General features: G+C 39.1%; 1 protein-coding gene across 1 annotated transcript in view; it reads right to left on the bottom strand.

Annotated features, from left to right (window-relative positions):
- ABCA13 (ATP binding cassette subfamily A member 13) overlaps positions 1 to 14,623 on the bottom strand; it is a 442,652-nt gene that overhangs the window by 88,684 nt on the left and 339,345 nt on the right. The window contains 1 exon segment of the mRNA XM_077118896.1: positions 2,008 to 2,062. Within this exon segment, the coding sequence (XP_076975011.1) occupies positions 2,008 to 2,062 (55 nt within the window).

Raw genomic sequence — 14,623 nt, 5'->3', positions numbered from 1 at the left:
GGAGAGAGTCACAGCACCATGACAGAAGGCTGAGAGAACCACAGAGTCCATCAGCCAGCGACCTTTGGACATGAAGAAGGAAAACACCTCTCAGGGAGCTTCATGAAACAAGAGACCTGGAGAGAAAGTTAGCAGATGCCACCATGTTTGCCATGTGCCCTTCCAGCTAAGAGGGAAATGCTGAACATCATCAGCCTTCTTGAACCAAGGTATCTTTCCTTAGATGAATTAAATTGGATATTTCTATAGCCTTGTTTTAATTTGGACAATTTCACAGCCTTAGAACTGTGAACTAGCAACTTATTAAATTCCCCATTTGAAAAGCTATTCTACTTCTGATATATTACATTCTAGCAGCTAGTAAACTAGAATACCCCTCAACAACATTTTGAGACACGTATTGTTATTCCTAGTTTACAGAAGACATAACTGAGAATCAGAAAGATAAAGGAGTTTTTGGGATTTGCCTAACTCAAAGTCTACTCTTGAACATTGACCTGAACTTCCATAAAAATTAAAAGAACTTCCCAGGGTGGTATCCACGGTAAGCTTTCGCTTTATTCATATTGGGACCACCTTGCTCCATAAACAGCACCTGCCAGGAAGGGGCATTCATTACAGCCCCATACATCACTGACCCATCTCTGAATTTTATCATGCAAAATATCAAAAAGATTTCATAATATATAGTTATATTTTTGTAGACATATATATATTGTACAAATTTTTGTTCTTTTTTTTCAATTGACAAACTATTAACATTATTCTCTCAAGGCAATTGACACACTCATCTCAGGTATCTCTTTAGGGACAATCTATTATTTAGGGACAATCTATTCACACAATGGTTTACCAGCTGATGAACATGAGGAAACTGCTCACCAAACACTACTATATCATACCCTCTTTTCAAATATGCCTTCTGTTAATAATGGACATCAGTTAACCTACACCTAGGATTCTGAGCTGGAGTTAGAGATTGCTAGTGGTAGAATCCAGAAAATCAGTATAAAGATAATGATACTTCCTGCCAAGTTAACCACTTGATGGACATTGGAGTAGATTAGTGTTTTTCAATTTCATTTGGAAGACACAGGAAATAAATAAATAATAATTTCACTATAAATTTTAGCTAAGAGTTTGTCAACCAAATGACAGAGACAGAAAATAGAAGGAAAAAAAGAAAAGAAAAGAAGAGGCAGAAGATTGTACCTTCTAGCAAGACAATGAGAACTGACACTGAATTCCATACACAAAATGCACTGGCTTTATCACCACACATAACTCTATTTGCACAGTGAGGGAAGAGTTGCAGAAGTAATTTTCAAGGATGTGTTTCTGAGATTACTTATATTAATGCAATGTTTATGATTTTAAGCTGTAAAAATTTTCTAGATAATGTGGGGTCTCATCTTCAGTGCTAGAACAATTTCTACTTTGAAATATGGCTGCGTGAGCTGCTCATCCCTTTTAAGCAAAATGTGCTTCATCTTTTAAGAACCACACCCCTTACTTTGCAAAGAAATGCTCATGCCCTGCACCACTAACTGTATGTGCGAAAATCTTTCAAGGCAAATTCAAAGAGAGAAGAGGGATCAAAACTTCCCCTAAGTAACCCAATGATTTTCTTTCAGAGCTGCGGTTATTTCTTAAGAAATTTTTTATTGTAGTAACATGTATACAACTCAAAACATCCCATTTTAACCACATTCAAATGTACAATTCAGTAGTATTAATTGCATCTGTAATATTGTGCTACCATCACCACTGTCCATTACCTCAATTTTTCATCATCTCAAAGAGAAACTGCACCCGCTGAGCTATAACTAAAGCCCTTGGTAACCTCTAATCTAATATCTTTCTCTATGGAATTTGCTTCTTCTAGGGATTTCATATAAGTGAGATCACACAATATTTATCTTTTTGTGTCTGGCTTATATCACTTGACATAACGTCTTTAAGGTTCAACCAGCTTCCCCACCTCCCACCAGCATTCCTTCAACTCACATCTTGTCCTCGTTCAGCAATGCTCCTCCATATGGGTGGCTATAGAGAGTTATTCCTGTGAAAGAAAAATTGAAAAATAAGCCCTCAAGCACTGCACCCACCAAGTATGCAGACACACAGAATCTCCATCTGGGTCAAATAACACCTTTTTGCTTTGCCCAAGCCTGCTTCCAAAAGCATGAAAGAAGATCAAATTCAATCCTAGAATGCAACTACTTTGTGTTGGGATTGTGGTTGCAGTTGTTGTTGTCAAACATACCATAACCTTTTAGAACACACACCATGCTAACACATACCCACATTTTAGTGTCTAATTATTATTTTTTTTTAAATGGCATGCTTTATTTTATTATTTTTTGTTTGTTTGTTTTTTACATGGGCTGGGGCCGGGAATCGAACCGGGGTCCTCCGGCATGGCAGGCAAGCACTCTTGCCCGCTGAGCCATCGCGGCCCGCCCTATGTCTAATTATTTTAAGTATCCTGTAACCTGGATGAGAGGTTACCCATATTTTAGGGCTGAGGATACAGACTCAGAAAGGCTGGTAAACAATATTCAAAGAGGATCACATGATGGAAACCAGGTCAATATTTAAAAATCCACTTCTAGATCAAGCCAAGTTTAGACAGATAGACAAATGGATCATTTAAGGAGTCCAGTTTTTTTTGGGGGGAGGATCTGTTAAGTTTTTGTTGTTTTTTCTTTGTCTTTTTGCTTCTGTAGGCATAGGTGTTAGTATAATGTCCAGCCAATCCAGAAAACCTGTCATCAACTCATCAATTAAAGGTTTTATCCTTTTGTTTCTAGCTAATTTCACTCAGCAGATTGTCCTCAAGGTTCATCTACATTATCACATACTTCATGATTTTATTTTGTCTTTATTCTGCCTTACAGCTGTATAACATTCTATCATGTATATAAACCAGAGTTTGTTTGCCCATTCGTCCATCCCTTGGCAATGGATGATTCCATCCCTTGGCAATCGTGAATAATGCTGCTATACACATTGGTGTGCAAATGTCTAATTTTGTTTTTGCCTTCATTTCCTCCAAATATATACCTGGCAACAGAATTGCTGGACCACATGACAATTCTATACTTAGCTTCCTGAGAAACTGCCAAACTGCCTTCCAGAGTGGTTGCACAATTCTACACTCCTACCAATAGTGAATAAGTGTGCCTCTTTCTCCACATCCTCTCCAGCATTTGCTTTTTGTTCTTAGATATGGCCATTCTAATAAGTATGAGATTACATCTCATTGTGGTTTTGATTTACATTTCCCTCATAAACAGTGATGTTGAGCATCTTTTCATATGTTTTTTGTTGTTGTTTTTTGTTTTTTTAGGTGCATGGTCCAGTAATAGAACCCAAGTCTCCTGCATGGAAGGTGAGCATTCTACCACTGAACTACCCATGCACCCTTTTCATATGTTTCTGAGCCATTTGTATTTCCTCTTTGGAAAAGTATCTTTTCCCAAAGACACTTAATGGAAATGTAGATTGTGGTAGTGTAGTCATGGCTATGTGATTATACCGAGAACCATTGATTTTTTTACTCAGGTTGGATTTCATGATGTTTAAGTAAAACTGTTTAAAAATGAACAGAGAGATACAAGGGCTGGAGAAAATGTGCAGAGAGAGCTGTACCTATTCACTGTTGGTAGGGAAGCAGAGTACAGTGCAGCCTCCCTGGAGGGCAGTGTGGTGGCTCCACAGGAGGCTAGGGTGGGTTTTCCCTATGATCCTGCAAACTTCTAGTTAAGTGTATACTTGAATAACTGAGTGCAGGGCATGAATGGACATTTGCACACTGGTATTTATGGTGTCCGTATTCTCATTTTGCAGTGGATGGAGGTGGCCTAAGGGTACATAGACTGAGGAATGGAAGTGGAAACTGTGGTGTACACATACAATGGACTATAGAGTGGCTACAATCAGCATCTACAAGAAGGAATAAAGTCATGATGCAACAAAATAAATGAACCTTGAGGACAGTAAGGTTGAATAAAATAAGCCAGAAATGAAAAGACAGATATAATTACACCTCACTAATATGGACTAACTATAATGTGCGAACTCTGAGAAGTGAATTTGAGAACATAGGTTATCAGAATGCCTATTGCAAAGATTCCTAGATTATAAGCTCTTACAGCAGTGACATCTATTTCAGAGTTGTAACTGTTATTTCTAAATTCTGAGATTCTGAGCTCTTTGTATATAACCTTATCATTTCCTGGCCTTTGGGTATCTGTGTGACATCTGAGACTCAAAGCTAGAGTTCTGCAGCTATGACCCCATACAGTCACTACTAAAAACATTGAAAAAGTGGTCAGACTTTACATTCACATCAGTTAGAGATGTGAATGAAACTGATCCAGGTAGGACTAAGGTAAACCAGACTAAAGGGTAAAGGATCATATTGACTATATTTGTTTGTTTTTTTTTTTCAGAGACAAAGGGCAGTTTATTACTCATGGCAATAGCAGCAAAGTTTCAGCATTTTCTTGCATCAGTTCCTTGAGCCCTAATTCCCACAAGGCTGCATGACAAGGGCTAGGTGGTGCCTCTACATATACTAAATTGCACTACAGGAGAGAAACCCCATGCTTAGGGAACCTGGATCTTTTATTATGAGCTGGAAATAAACATGCCCATCCTTTACCCCCAGAAGCATACATTATTTTTATCATCCTGGATAGCAAACAAGTCTGATCTTTGCTGAGTTTGGAGAAACTATCTTTATCTTCCAAGGCTGTTTCCTCTTCCAACATCCTTGAAAAGATAACCCTGAAAAAAAAAAGGCAGTTTGTGCCTCTGCCTGTAAGACATATGGAAATATGAGAGTCACATATAGATTTGTCTCCCAACAGAATGTTTTCTATCATAGGTAAGCCTCTGAGCAAAGTTAAATGATCAGTCTTTGAGTGGACAACATATCATTGCCAGTACAAAGCCAGTCTACCTCCCAGAATCAAAGCCCTAGATTCCACAAATAATCAAGAAGGTAGTTGAAATATGACAGCCATCCCTGGATTGAGTGGCATTTCATACACTAACCAATGACATCCACTTTGCAAAAACTCCTGGTAAATGACATACCAGGTTAACTTCATCTGGCGGTTAAAGATGGGTTTTTCTCAGTTCCAGCATTGGGACTAAAAGTGATTTTCCATCAGTGGGCTTTTTACAAGCCCATTTTTTTACAATGATAGCACCGATTTACAAGTTATGAATAAATTAAAAGCAAGTTTGAATTCTTACTGCTAACCATCTTGAGACCTAGTTCAGAGGGGAAAGGAGGAGCCCTAGTCTACAGAGAATCAAAATTATGGCTCCCATCAGTCCAGGTAGGACAGGCTGTCTTGATGGTAAAGGAGGGACCAGCTGTTAACAGATCTCTGAGGAACTAGTTCTGTTCACCCAGTTAGGGCAGGTCAACAATTTCACCAATGAAAGTTGGATATTGTGTTTTATCTCTTCAGATTTCCCAGGAGAGGGAAGTATGGGGTTATCCTTTTAGCAGGTAGTTTGCATTTTAAACTTCAACTTCTATAAGAGACCAAAGGAAGAGATTCATATTTGGTGCAAATTTATATTTTTGATAGCACATTATCTAATCTACTTGTATGGTCAGCTTATTCAAACACCATAATTGCATGAAACCCTGAATAGGGAGTGAGATCTTGTTGGTTTGTACATGTTGGTGGGATGTCCCAATAATCCCAGAGTATTCTGGTCAGAATTTTAAAAAGCATTTGCAAAGTCCCTGTGAGGAATTGGAAAAAGGTAGAATATTAAACTTCCCCACCTGAGAAGTCCCAATGTTCTCACAATTACTGGGGACTGCCAATTTGTTAGGACAGGCCCTTGATCTTGGGGTTTGCCCTTATGAAACTTATTCCTGCAAAGGAGAGGCTAAATCAATTTATGATTATGCCTGACAGTCATCCCAGAGAACTTCATTTTTTGCTCAAATGTGGTCTCTTTTTCTAAGCCATTTTAGGAGGTGAATTCACTGCCCTCCTCCCTATATGGAACATGACTCCCAGTGGTGTAAATCTCCCTCACAAGGTGGAACATAACTTCTGAGGATGAGCCTTGTCTTGGCATGATGGGAATGAGAAAGGCTTCTTGACCAAAGAGAAGAACAGATATGAAACAAAATAGTTTCAATAGCTCAGAGATTTCAAATACAGCTGAGATATAATTTGGGAGGTTATCCAGTAAATGGATAGCTCCTTCTAGTTTTGGGTGTATTGGAGTAGCTAGAGGGAAATACCTAAAACTGTTGAACTGCAATCCAACAGCATTAATTCTTGAAGATGATTGAATAACTGTAGAACTTTTAAGGTATAACTGTGTGATTGTGAAAACCTAGTGACTGATACTTCCTTTACCCAGTATATGGAAAGATGAGGAAGAAAAAGGAAAAAGATAAAGATTAAATAAATAATAGGGGAAGGGAGATTATGGGATGTTTTTGGTGGTCTTCACTTTTATTTTTACTTTTATTCTTATTCTTATTTCTTTTGGAGTAATCAAAATGTTCAAAAATCGAATATGATGATGAATGAACAGCTACATGATGATACTATGAACCACTGATTGTACAATTTGGATGATTATATGGTATGTGAATATATAAAATATCTCAGTAGAATTGCATTAAAAATTTTTATCATTAAGGCTGTTCATGATACTGTACAATGTCCTCTCCCAGCAACCCCCTTCCTTGACAAATTCTAGTCAATATCATATGAAGAAAAGCTCCACAACTTCAGGTAAAGACCTGTGTTTCATCTTTAAGACATTGTGAGATGTGGGATTAATCAATTTTCTCTTTTCTAATTGGTTGCTTCAAATGCTTGGAGTCAAATGTATGGTTTACACATGAAGAACATCACTTTATGTTCAGCATCTTTGCTCCAATTCTGGTTGCCCCTCCTATGCTCTTCTCCCAGCTCATTTTGAATGTCTCCTATCATTTGCAGGTATCAGTAAATCTTTGCTGAAACAAGGTGGAGAATAAGTAAACATAAATACAATTAAAAGGTACAGAGTTGGGGTGGTGCAATGGTGGTTCAGTGGTAGAATTCTCGCCTATCATGCAGGAGACCTGGATTCAATTCCCAGAACCTGCCTGTGCCAAAAAAAAAAAAAAAAAAAAAAAAAAAAAACAAGATACAGAGTTGAATAAACTACAGTGCTCCAAAATCCTGAGAGCTTTGCCACTAGATACCTTAATGTCTCCCCATCTGTCAACTGCTTTTTTGTCCAGCCAGGCCAGTCTTTCATCCCTCTGTTATGAGCTCAAACACCAGTACAAGTTCTCGTTCTTAAAAAGTATTGTGGGAATAACTGGTTCACCAGTAATTCACACATATTTACACATCTGTTATGAAATGAACTGCTTGGTCTTAATTGCTTGGTCCAAAGACCTACCTGTCTTTCTCCTATCTTTCTTTCACTGAACTTCGCTTCTAGCTTCATTGCTTAAGGTGCCTGTCAGCCTCCCTCCTTTCTAGCTAAACTCTCTTGTGAATGGTCTTAACTCATAGGTGGGGTTTCAACATGATGAGCAGCTCAATATCAACCAGCCATATCAAGCAATTGCATAAAAGTAGATATAACTTTAGACAGTGCTTATGGGAGTATGGACTTCTGCCAAAATGTGACAAGTGTCTCACTGGGATGTGTAGATGGTGAGAGTATATTTGTAATGCCATGTGTTTTTCCAGGCTCCACACATAAATGAAGACCCTGATAGATTAAAAATCCTCAAGCAAAATGTTTTTAGCTCCATGAGGGTCTTGAAATTATATTATTTTTGGAACATATGAGAATATTAAAATTGTTTATCATGAAAATGCTCAGACAGACCCAGAGCAAGAGGGAACATGAAAATGTCTTCAGAAAGCTGAAGAATTATTTTGTACCAGAGGGAATACACTTTGCAATGTTGCAGAGGGAGTGGTTGGTCCAAGGGGGCAAGTCCCCAAAATATAAAGAACTGTTTACCAAGGGAAACCACTGGGACTGAGGCAGTAGGTGCTCACCAACTTGAAGGGAAACCTCAAAAATATCTTCAAGGGAATGGAGAAGACACTGACATTCTAGATATTCTGCTTATTTAACCAATCTCTATTATTTTGTTATTCTCTGATCCAGGATGTTGCATATGCTGCTTATTAATTTTTTTAAAAAAATCCTTTTAGTCTGTAGAATTCCATGCTCCTTAACATGATATCTGAGTATGTGTGCCTGACAAAGGCACAACCTCAGCTCTGTGTCCTATCACCGTGATCCTCCTTAAGAAACGGGGGAATAGGGACAGAAGGGGTCTGGTACTCTTGTACCAACAGAGAGTGTGAGTTGCCACAGGTATTATGGGTGCAGTATGCCCTTCGAGTAGTAGAATGTTGTCCCATGCTAGCCATGCTCATGTGATTTGGGTTCTTTTCCCCACTACATGTGACTGTCCCTTTGTGAGTCTTCTTCCATGCTGAATTCCTTTACGGACATTTCACCTTTCTCTTTAGCTCATATGGCATTTCCATTCTCATCCTCCACCTTCTCAGGTATCTGATAAGGACAATAGGGGCCATGATACAGGTGAGAGTGATAATGGAAGCCCTTCTCTCAACCTGTGTCAGTGGACTGCTGGACTTTGAAATATATAAAAGCTGGGGCTACAATCACTTCCCAGAGTTTCACCTACATCTGACTTATGGGCCTGATGAGTTGAGTGGGAAACACTAAAGATTTTGAAAGCAAGACTTCCTCATATGGGCAAGATTTGTGAGCAGATGTGATCCTGAGCCACTTTCATAGTGTGAAGGGACTATCCTTAGCTGCTCGTGGAAGGTCTTTGGCTCCACATAGGACATGAGCCCTCTGACACCGTGATCAGAGGGCTCATCCTGCAGGAACAGGGGTGAAATGAAAAACTAAGGGTGGTCATGCTCCCATGGCTTTGAGTATGTGTGTGATATTTTGGCCATGATTCAACCCACATTTAGGTGAGACCAGGGCACAACTGTAGTTCTGGGCAGGGAAGAAGAAAATCAGGAAGGACGGAGGGGAAAGTAAACAGCTATTGGAAGCCTACTAATGTTCCAAGTGTTATTTCAATTGATAGTCTTACTGTGTAAGGCAGTTATTACTTTCCCCATTTTACATAAAAAGAGTTTTTGTTTGTTTGCTTTTTTGGTGTATGGCCTGGGAATTAAACCCAGGTCTCCCGCATGGAAGAAAAAAAAAGGTTTTTAGCAGAGATCTCTCTGTTTTGAAAATACATCATTATGTTAAAAAAAAAAAAAAAAAGTAGTTTTCTGGGCTAAAGCTTCTTTCTTCCTCTCACAAACATACTGAGGATCTTTTTATTTTTGAGGATCTTTGAACACACCCATTAACCCATTGCTATTAGGACGTTCAAGAGAGATGGGCAGACTAGGATATAGAGGACCATCTACATAAGAGCATCATTTTGCGTATGTCAGAAGTGGAGGGAAGGGACTGAGGAAAGAGCACTGGCAAAGGGACCAGAAGACTTGTGCTCTAGGAACAATTGTCTACACGCTGGCGAGGTAGCTTTGACCAAGTTACAAAGTATCTCTGCACATCAATTGCTGTCTTTATAAGCAAATATAATGATGTCTGCTCCCTTGCAGGGTGTGATGGTTTGAAACTGTATGCACCACAGAAAAGATTATATTCTTAAAGCTAATCCATACCTGTGATTGTGACCTTTTGATTAGGTTATTTCACTTGAGGCATGCCCTACGTGGGTCTTAATCATCTTAGTGGAACCCTATATAAAGGCATGATATATAGAAAGACAGAGAAGCTGAAAGAGAAAAAGACACAGGAACTGAGAAAAAAAGCCACAGATGGAGAAGTCAGAAGCTGAAAGCAATGAAACCTGGAAGAGAAGGGAAAGATCTGCAGACCTGCCATGTACCTTGCTCCATGTGACAGAAGAGCTGATGATCGCTGCCAACCTGTCTTTAGGTCCAGATATCATCTTGATGATGTCTTGAGTTGGACATTTTCATGGCCTCAGTATGTAAACTTGTAAGTCAATAAGTCCCTATCATTCAAAGCCAACCCATTTCTGGTATATTGCATTTCAACAACTTTGAAAACTAAAACACAGGGTCACTTTAAGAACCAAATAAAATTGTGATACTACAGATAGCTAGTAAAATAAATACTGGTGGAAAGTTGTGCCAATTAGAGATATCCATACAACAATGACAGGTGGCCACAGCCTTCTAAAAGCAGCCTGTGGTTACTTCTGTTATGATTCCAACTGACGGAGGCATTGGAGTTATCTCAATACTTAAAACATTCTGGAGATGTTTCTGGAGGAATATCTCAATAGCACCTTTCTCTGTGATTGCTCATGTTTGTATGAAAATTTATTCTCTGAAATTGTATTCATCCTTCCCTTTTGTCTACTGTCTACTGACTCATTCTCCATGGGTCCGTAAGTAATTCACAACTTGTTTTTACAAATTTCCTTCCACTGTGTATATGCCCATAACTTGTGAATACAGAAAGCAATCAAGGAAACCCACAGGTCCTTTCCAGGCCTTTGCTACAGAACAGAACCAATGATCAACGTGGCATAATATGGAATGGAGCAGTGGCCAACAAACTTTGTGCAAAGATCCAGACAGTAAGTAAGTGCATTAAGCTTTGCAGGCCATATATTCTCTGTTAAAACTACTGAACCCTATCCTTGTAGCACAAAAGCAGCCATAGATAAGATGTGAATGAACATGCATGGCTATATTCAAATAAAACTTTACTACAAAAAAGAAACAGGTGGTAGGACAGCTCTGGCCTGCAGACCATACTATGCCAAACCCTGATACAGCATATTAAAAAGAAGTAAACAAGATATCACAGAAATAAACCTGGAGTACAAAGCAAATGAGCAGTCATCCACCTGTGAGGCTTGGATCTACCCATTTTCTGGTAGCCCATTGTCTTTTTCCATAGTTGGATTATTTTCTTCATCGAACAGAAATACAGGCATTTCTAGAAATCTCAAGTGTTTAGGGCCCTGTTCTTCTTATAACCACACACTCTTCTTGGGTCTTTTCAAGTTGCCCTTGTCACTAGACATCTTCCCCTGTACAATTTGCCAATGTATTAGATGCCAGTGAAACTCATATCAGCCTTAAGGATGTGTTCTTCCTCTAGCTTTTTCAGTATCATGAATGTCACCATCATACAATCACCCAGACTCGGAAAATAAGCCATACTCATCTCCACCTTCTTTGGGACCTCACATACTCAAGAAACTGCCAAATTCTGTCACTTCTACTTCACCCCATGGCCACAGCTTCAGATCGAATTTAGGCACATTGTATTCCTTCCTTGGACCACTATAACTTTCATTTCCTTATAACTTGTCTTTCTCCTCACTCTCTTCTATCAGCCACTCCAGCAGCCATAGAGAATTCCAAAAAGAAACAGAAAAAATAGAGGAAGTCTGTATTCTTAGCTAGACATAGATGCCATTTTCAATTAAATTTGAAATGCTTATTTTATACTAATCTCCCACAACTCCATTTGAAAAACAGGATTGCTATCATTTGCCCAAACTCTATCATTGTAAGTGCATTTTACCTTTTCTTGGTACTTACTTGCTCAATTCCTACCCTCATGTCAGATACAACATTAGTTGTATGCTGTATTATATGAGAAGTGCTAGGGTCTCCTGCTTCCTTATATGGCTACCTTGCTCCCATCTCATGTTTGTTTGATGAGGGGTTACATTTCTGAATGTCTTCCTGAAAGAGTACAGAGAGGGCTAAAGGAATGGAGAGGCAGTTCTCAGACTCTGAGTGCTGACATATCTGTGAGCAGAGAGAAGGGGCACTGTTGGAGATTAAATCACGTCCCTCACAAAAGGCATGTTCAAGTCCTAACCCTTGTTTCTGCAGTTGTGAACCTATTTAGATGAGGTTAAATTGAATCAGGGTGGCTTTAATCCAATATGGCTGAAATCCTCACGAGCAAAGTACACTGAACATGGAAATAGAAGCCAGAAGTCAGAGAAAGCCAACAAATGAAAGAAATCGACATGTGGTGGAGGAGTGCCAGAATGCTGCAGACTTCATGAAAAAGCAAGCACTGCAAATACCTTGATGTCAGATTTCTAGTTGCCAAAACCAAAAGAAATTGAATCCCTGTGGTTAGACCTATCTGTTCTATTTGTTTGTTTTTGTTTGTTTAATCTTTTTTTTATTTTTTTATTTTTTTGTCTGTCTATCCTGTTTTACTTGTCATAGCAGCCTTAGAAAACTAAGACAGGCCAGAAACTCAACCTGTGAAAATCAACCTAGTGGTCATATGCTGTCTGCCATTTATGACATTTGGTCATTATGTAAATCCCTATAGGACAACTTTGCTGCATCTGTTTGATCATGGTGATGTAACAGATGAAGCACCTGAAGTTCTAATATTTGATAAACCTTCCCAGGCTCACACATCCTGAGGCATAGCTGGTATTTAAAGCTTGCCTGTAGGCTCCACCCCATAGTCTTACCACCGTCATTGAGCCTCCTTTCAACTGATGCTCACTGATTTTCCAAGGAATGTATGCATACAAGGAAAAGGAGATGGGTCTGGGATCATATTGCCCTGATATTTCTGTAGCTAAAAGCTGCAAATATTTTTGTGTAATGTTCAACATTAAAATTTTAAAACTACCAAGATTTATTTGATCAGATAAACAGAATAAATTTATTTGATCAGATTGCTTAAATGTCTCTTCTTACCATAAACTACTATAGTCATTGCCAAAGGATTAAAACAGTGCTCTAATATTTGCTTTCTGTACCAGGTTTCCTCTGTTATGAATGCACTGCCTTCATTTTAGCACATATCCTGGATTCATGTAGTTCTATAGTTTTAATCTAGGATGCAAGAGAGGACATCTGGTCTCCTAACTCACTGAGGTTACTCATTCTGCTGTGTACCAGAACCCATTCTGTATGTTTTCATAACACATTTTCTCAATCAATAATTTGATGATGAGATTCTGTGTTAAAGAAACCAGACATCTTGCAGCATTCTAGAATTATAGACTCTCCCAGGGAAAAGGAATGCCAGAAAAAGATCTAAATTGAATGTACCCTTGTTTTCCAGACGCAGAAACAAGAGGCCAGAGGATTGAGACAACTCTCCAAGGTCATGTGACCAATTATTGATGGAGGCACAACTCATGTGTCTAGAGTCCCAGGTTTGTGCCTCTCTCATTAAGTTATGGATCACAGACAGGGCACTTATCTCTACACTAAGAGAGCCACAGTGGTTTCAGTGACATGCTTAACATAAAAATGAAAACCTCAACTACAGAAGCAGAAGGGAGAGGCATAGATATTTCATGCAATGAGCTTCAGGAGAGAGTCAGCAGTGGCAGCAAAACTGTCTTCTCTCCTGTTCCTTTTGCACATGGACTATGAGCCTCCACAGGCTTTGCCTCTACCCAGGATTTGAGAAGTATGAGGCTAGTTGTGCAAATACCTGAATCCCAGAAAGTACACAGCTACTCATTTCCTTCCTGAGGCCCTGCACTCATTAACAATTCAGAGGGGCCACAGTTTTTTACTTGGTGCTGTTTTAGAGTCCTATAATTTAAATATTTCATATATAGTAAATATTTAAGTATAATATTTTAGAGGCACATGCTCTATGTTTTCTTTCCCAAGTTCCCATAGGGAACCATAACGTTCCTGGAAACAGCCCTCATGTTTGTACTAGGTTCTGCAAAAAGGTTCCCAGGAATCCCAGAAACGTCTTTTAAAACCTACCACTAAGCTACATATTACTTCACAGTCAGTTCCACATTTTCACCATGAAATTCTCCATTACAGAAATAACATACAGAAAGTACCTTAGAACACAGCATTTATGATGGGAGAGTCATTATGTAAGTAGGTGGAAGCTTCAACTTACAGTTCTACATTGAAACCCCAGTTAGGCCCACACCACCCAGCTTTTGGGAGACCATAAAGTGCCACTGTCAGACCAGAAGTCAATGTGTTCTGATTTTTAGTGGCAGAAATACAGGCACTGGACATCGACTAAGTCTCATCAGCTGTCAAATGGAGATTAGATAGCTCCCCGTTGAGACCGGTGATGCATTCAATAAACATCTCTGTGTGCTCACGATGTAGCAGCAAGCTCATGGGGCATGAGTCCACCGTCCTCTAGAGGTCACAAACGCCCTCAGAGAAACAGTAACAAGGTTGAAGGACAGCAGTATATGTAAGGTCTCCAAGCAGGGGATACATGGAGCCAGATGGGGAAGGAATCAGGGAGCTTCCTGGAGAAGGATCCTGTAAGACAATGTGCATGAAACCCCAGCACAGTGCTGCTATGCAATGGGGAGACAACATTCTAGTGCTGCTCAGTGACCATAAAAGCAAGTCAGACTGAAATGTGTGGGGGGCAGAGGAAGAAAGGAAGGTGTACATATGCACATGTGAAACTGCCTTTTTTTGTTGTTGTTTGCTTAAAAACAGGATGAGCTTTTAAATTTTTTAATGCAATTTGTCAATCACTACATTAGAAAATTTCAGAATTATACTTATTCTTT

Source organism: Tamandua tetradactyla, chromosome 1 (genome assembly GCF_023851605.1).
Source record: "Tamandua tetradactyla isolate mTamTet1 chromosome 1, mTamTet1.pri, whole genome shotgun sequence".
NCBI classification, from domain to species: Eukaryota; Metazoa; Chordata; class Mammalia; order Pilosa; family Myrmecophagidae; genus Tamandua; species Tamandua tetradactyla.
This window is presented reverse-complemented; position numbering and strand designations above follow the sequence as displayed.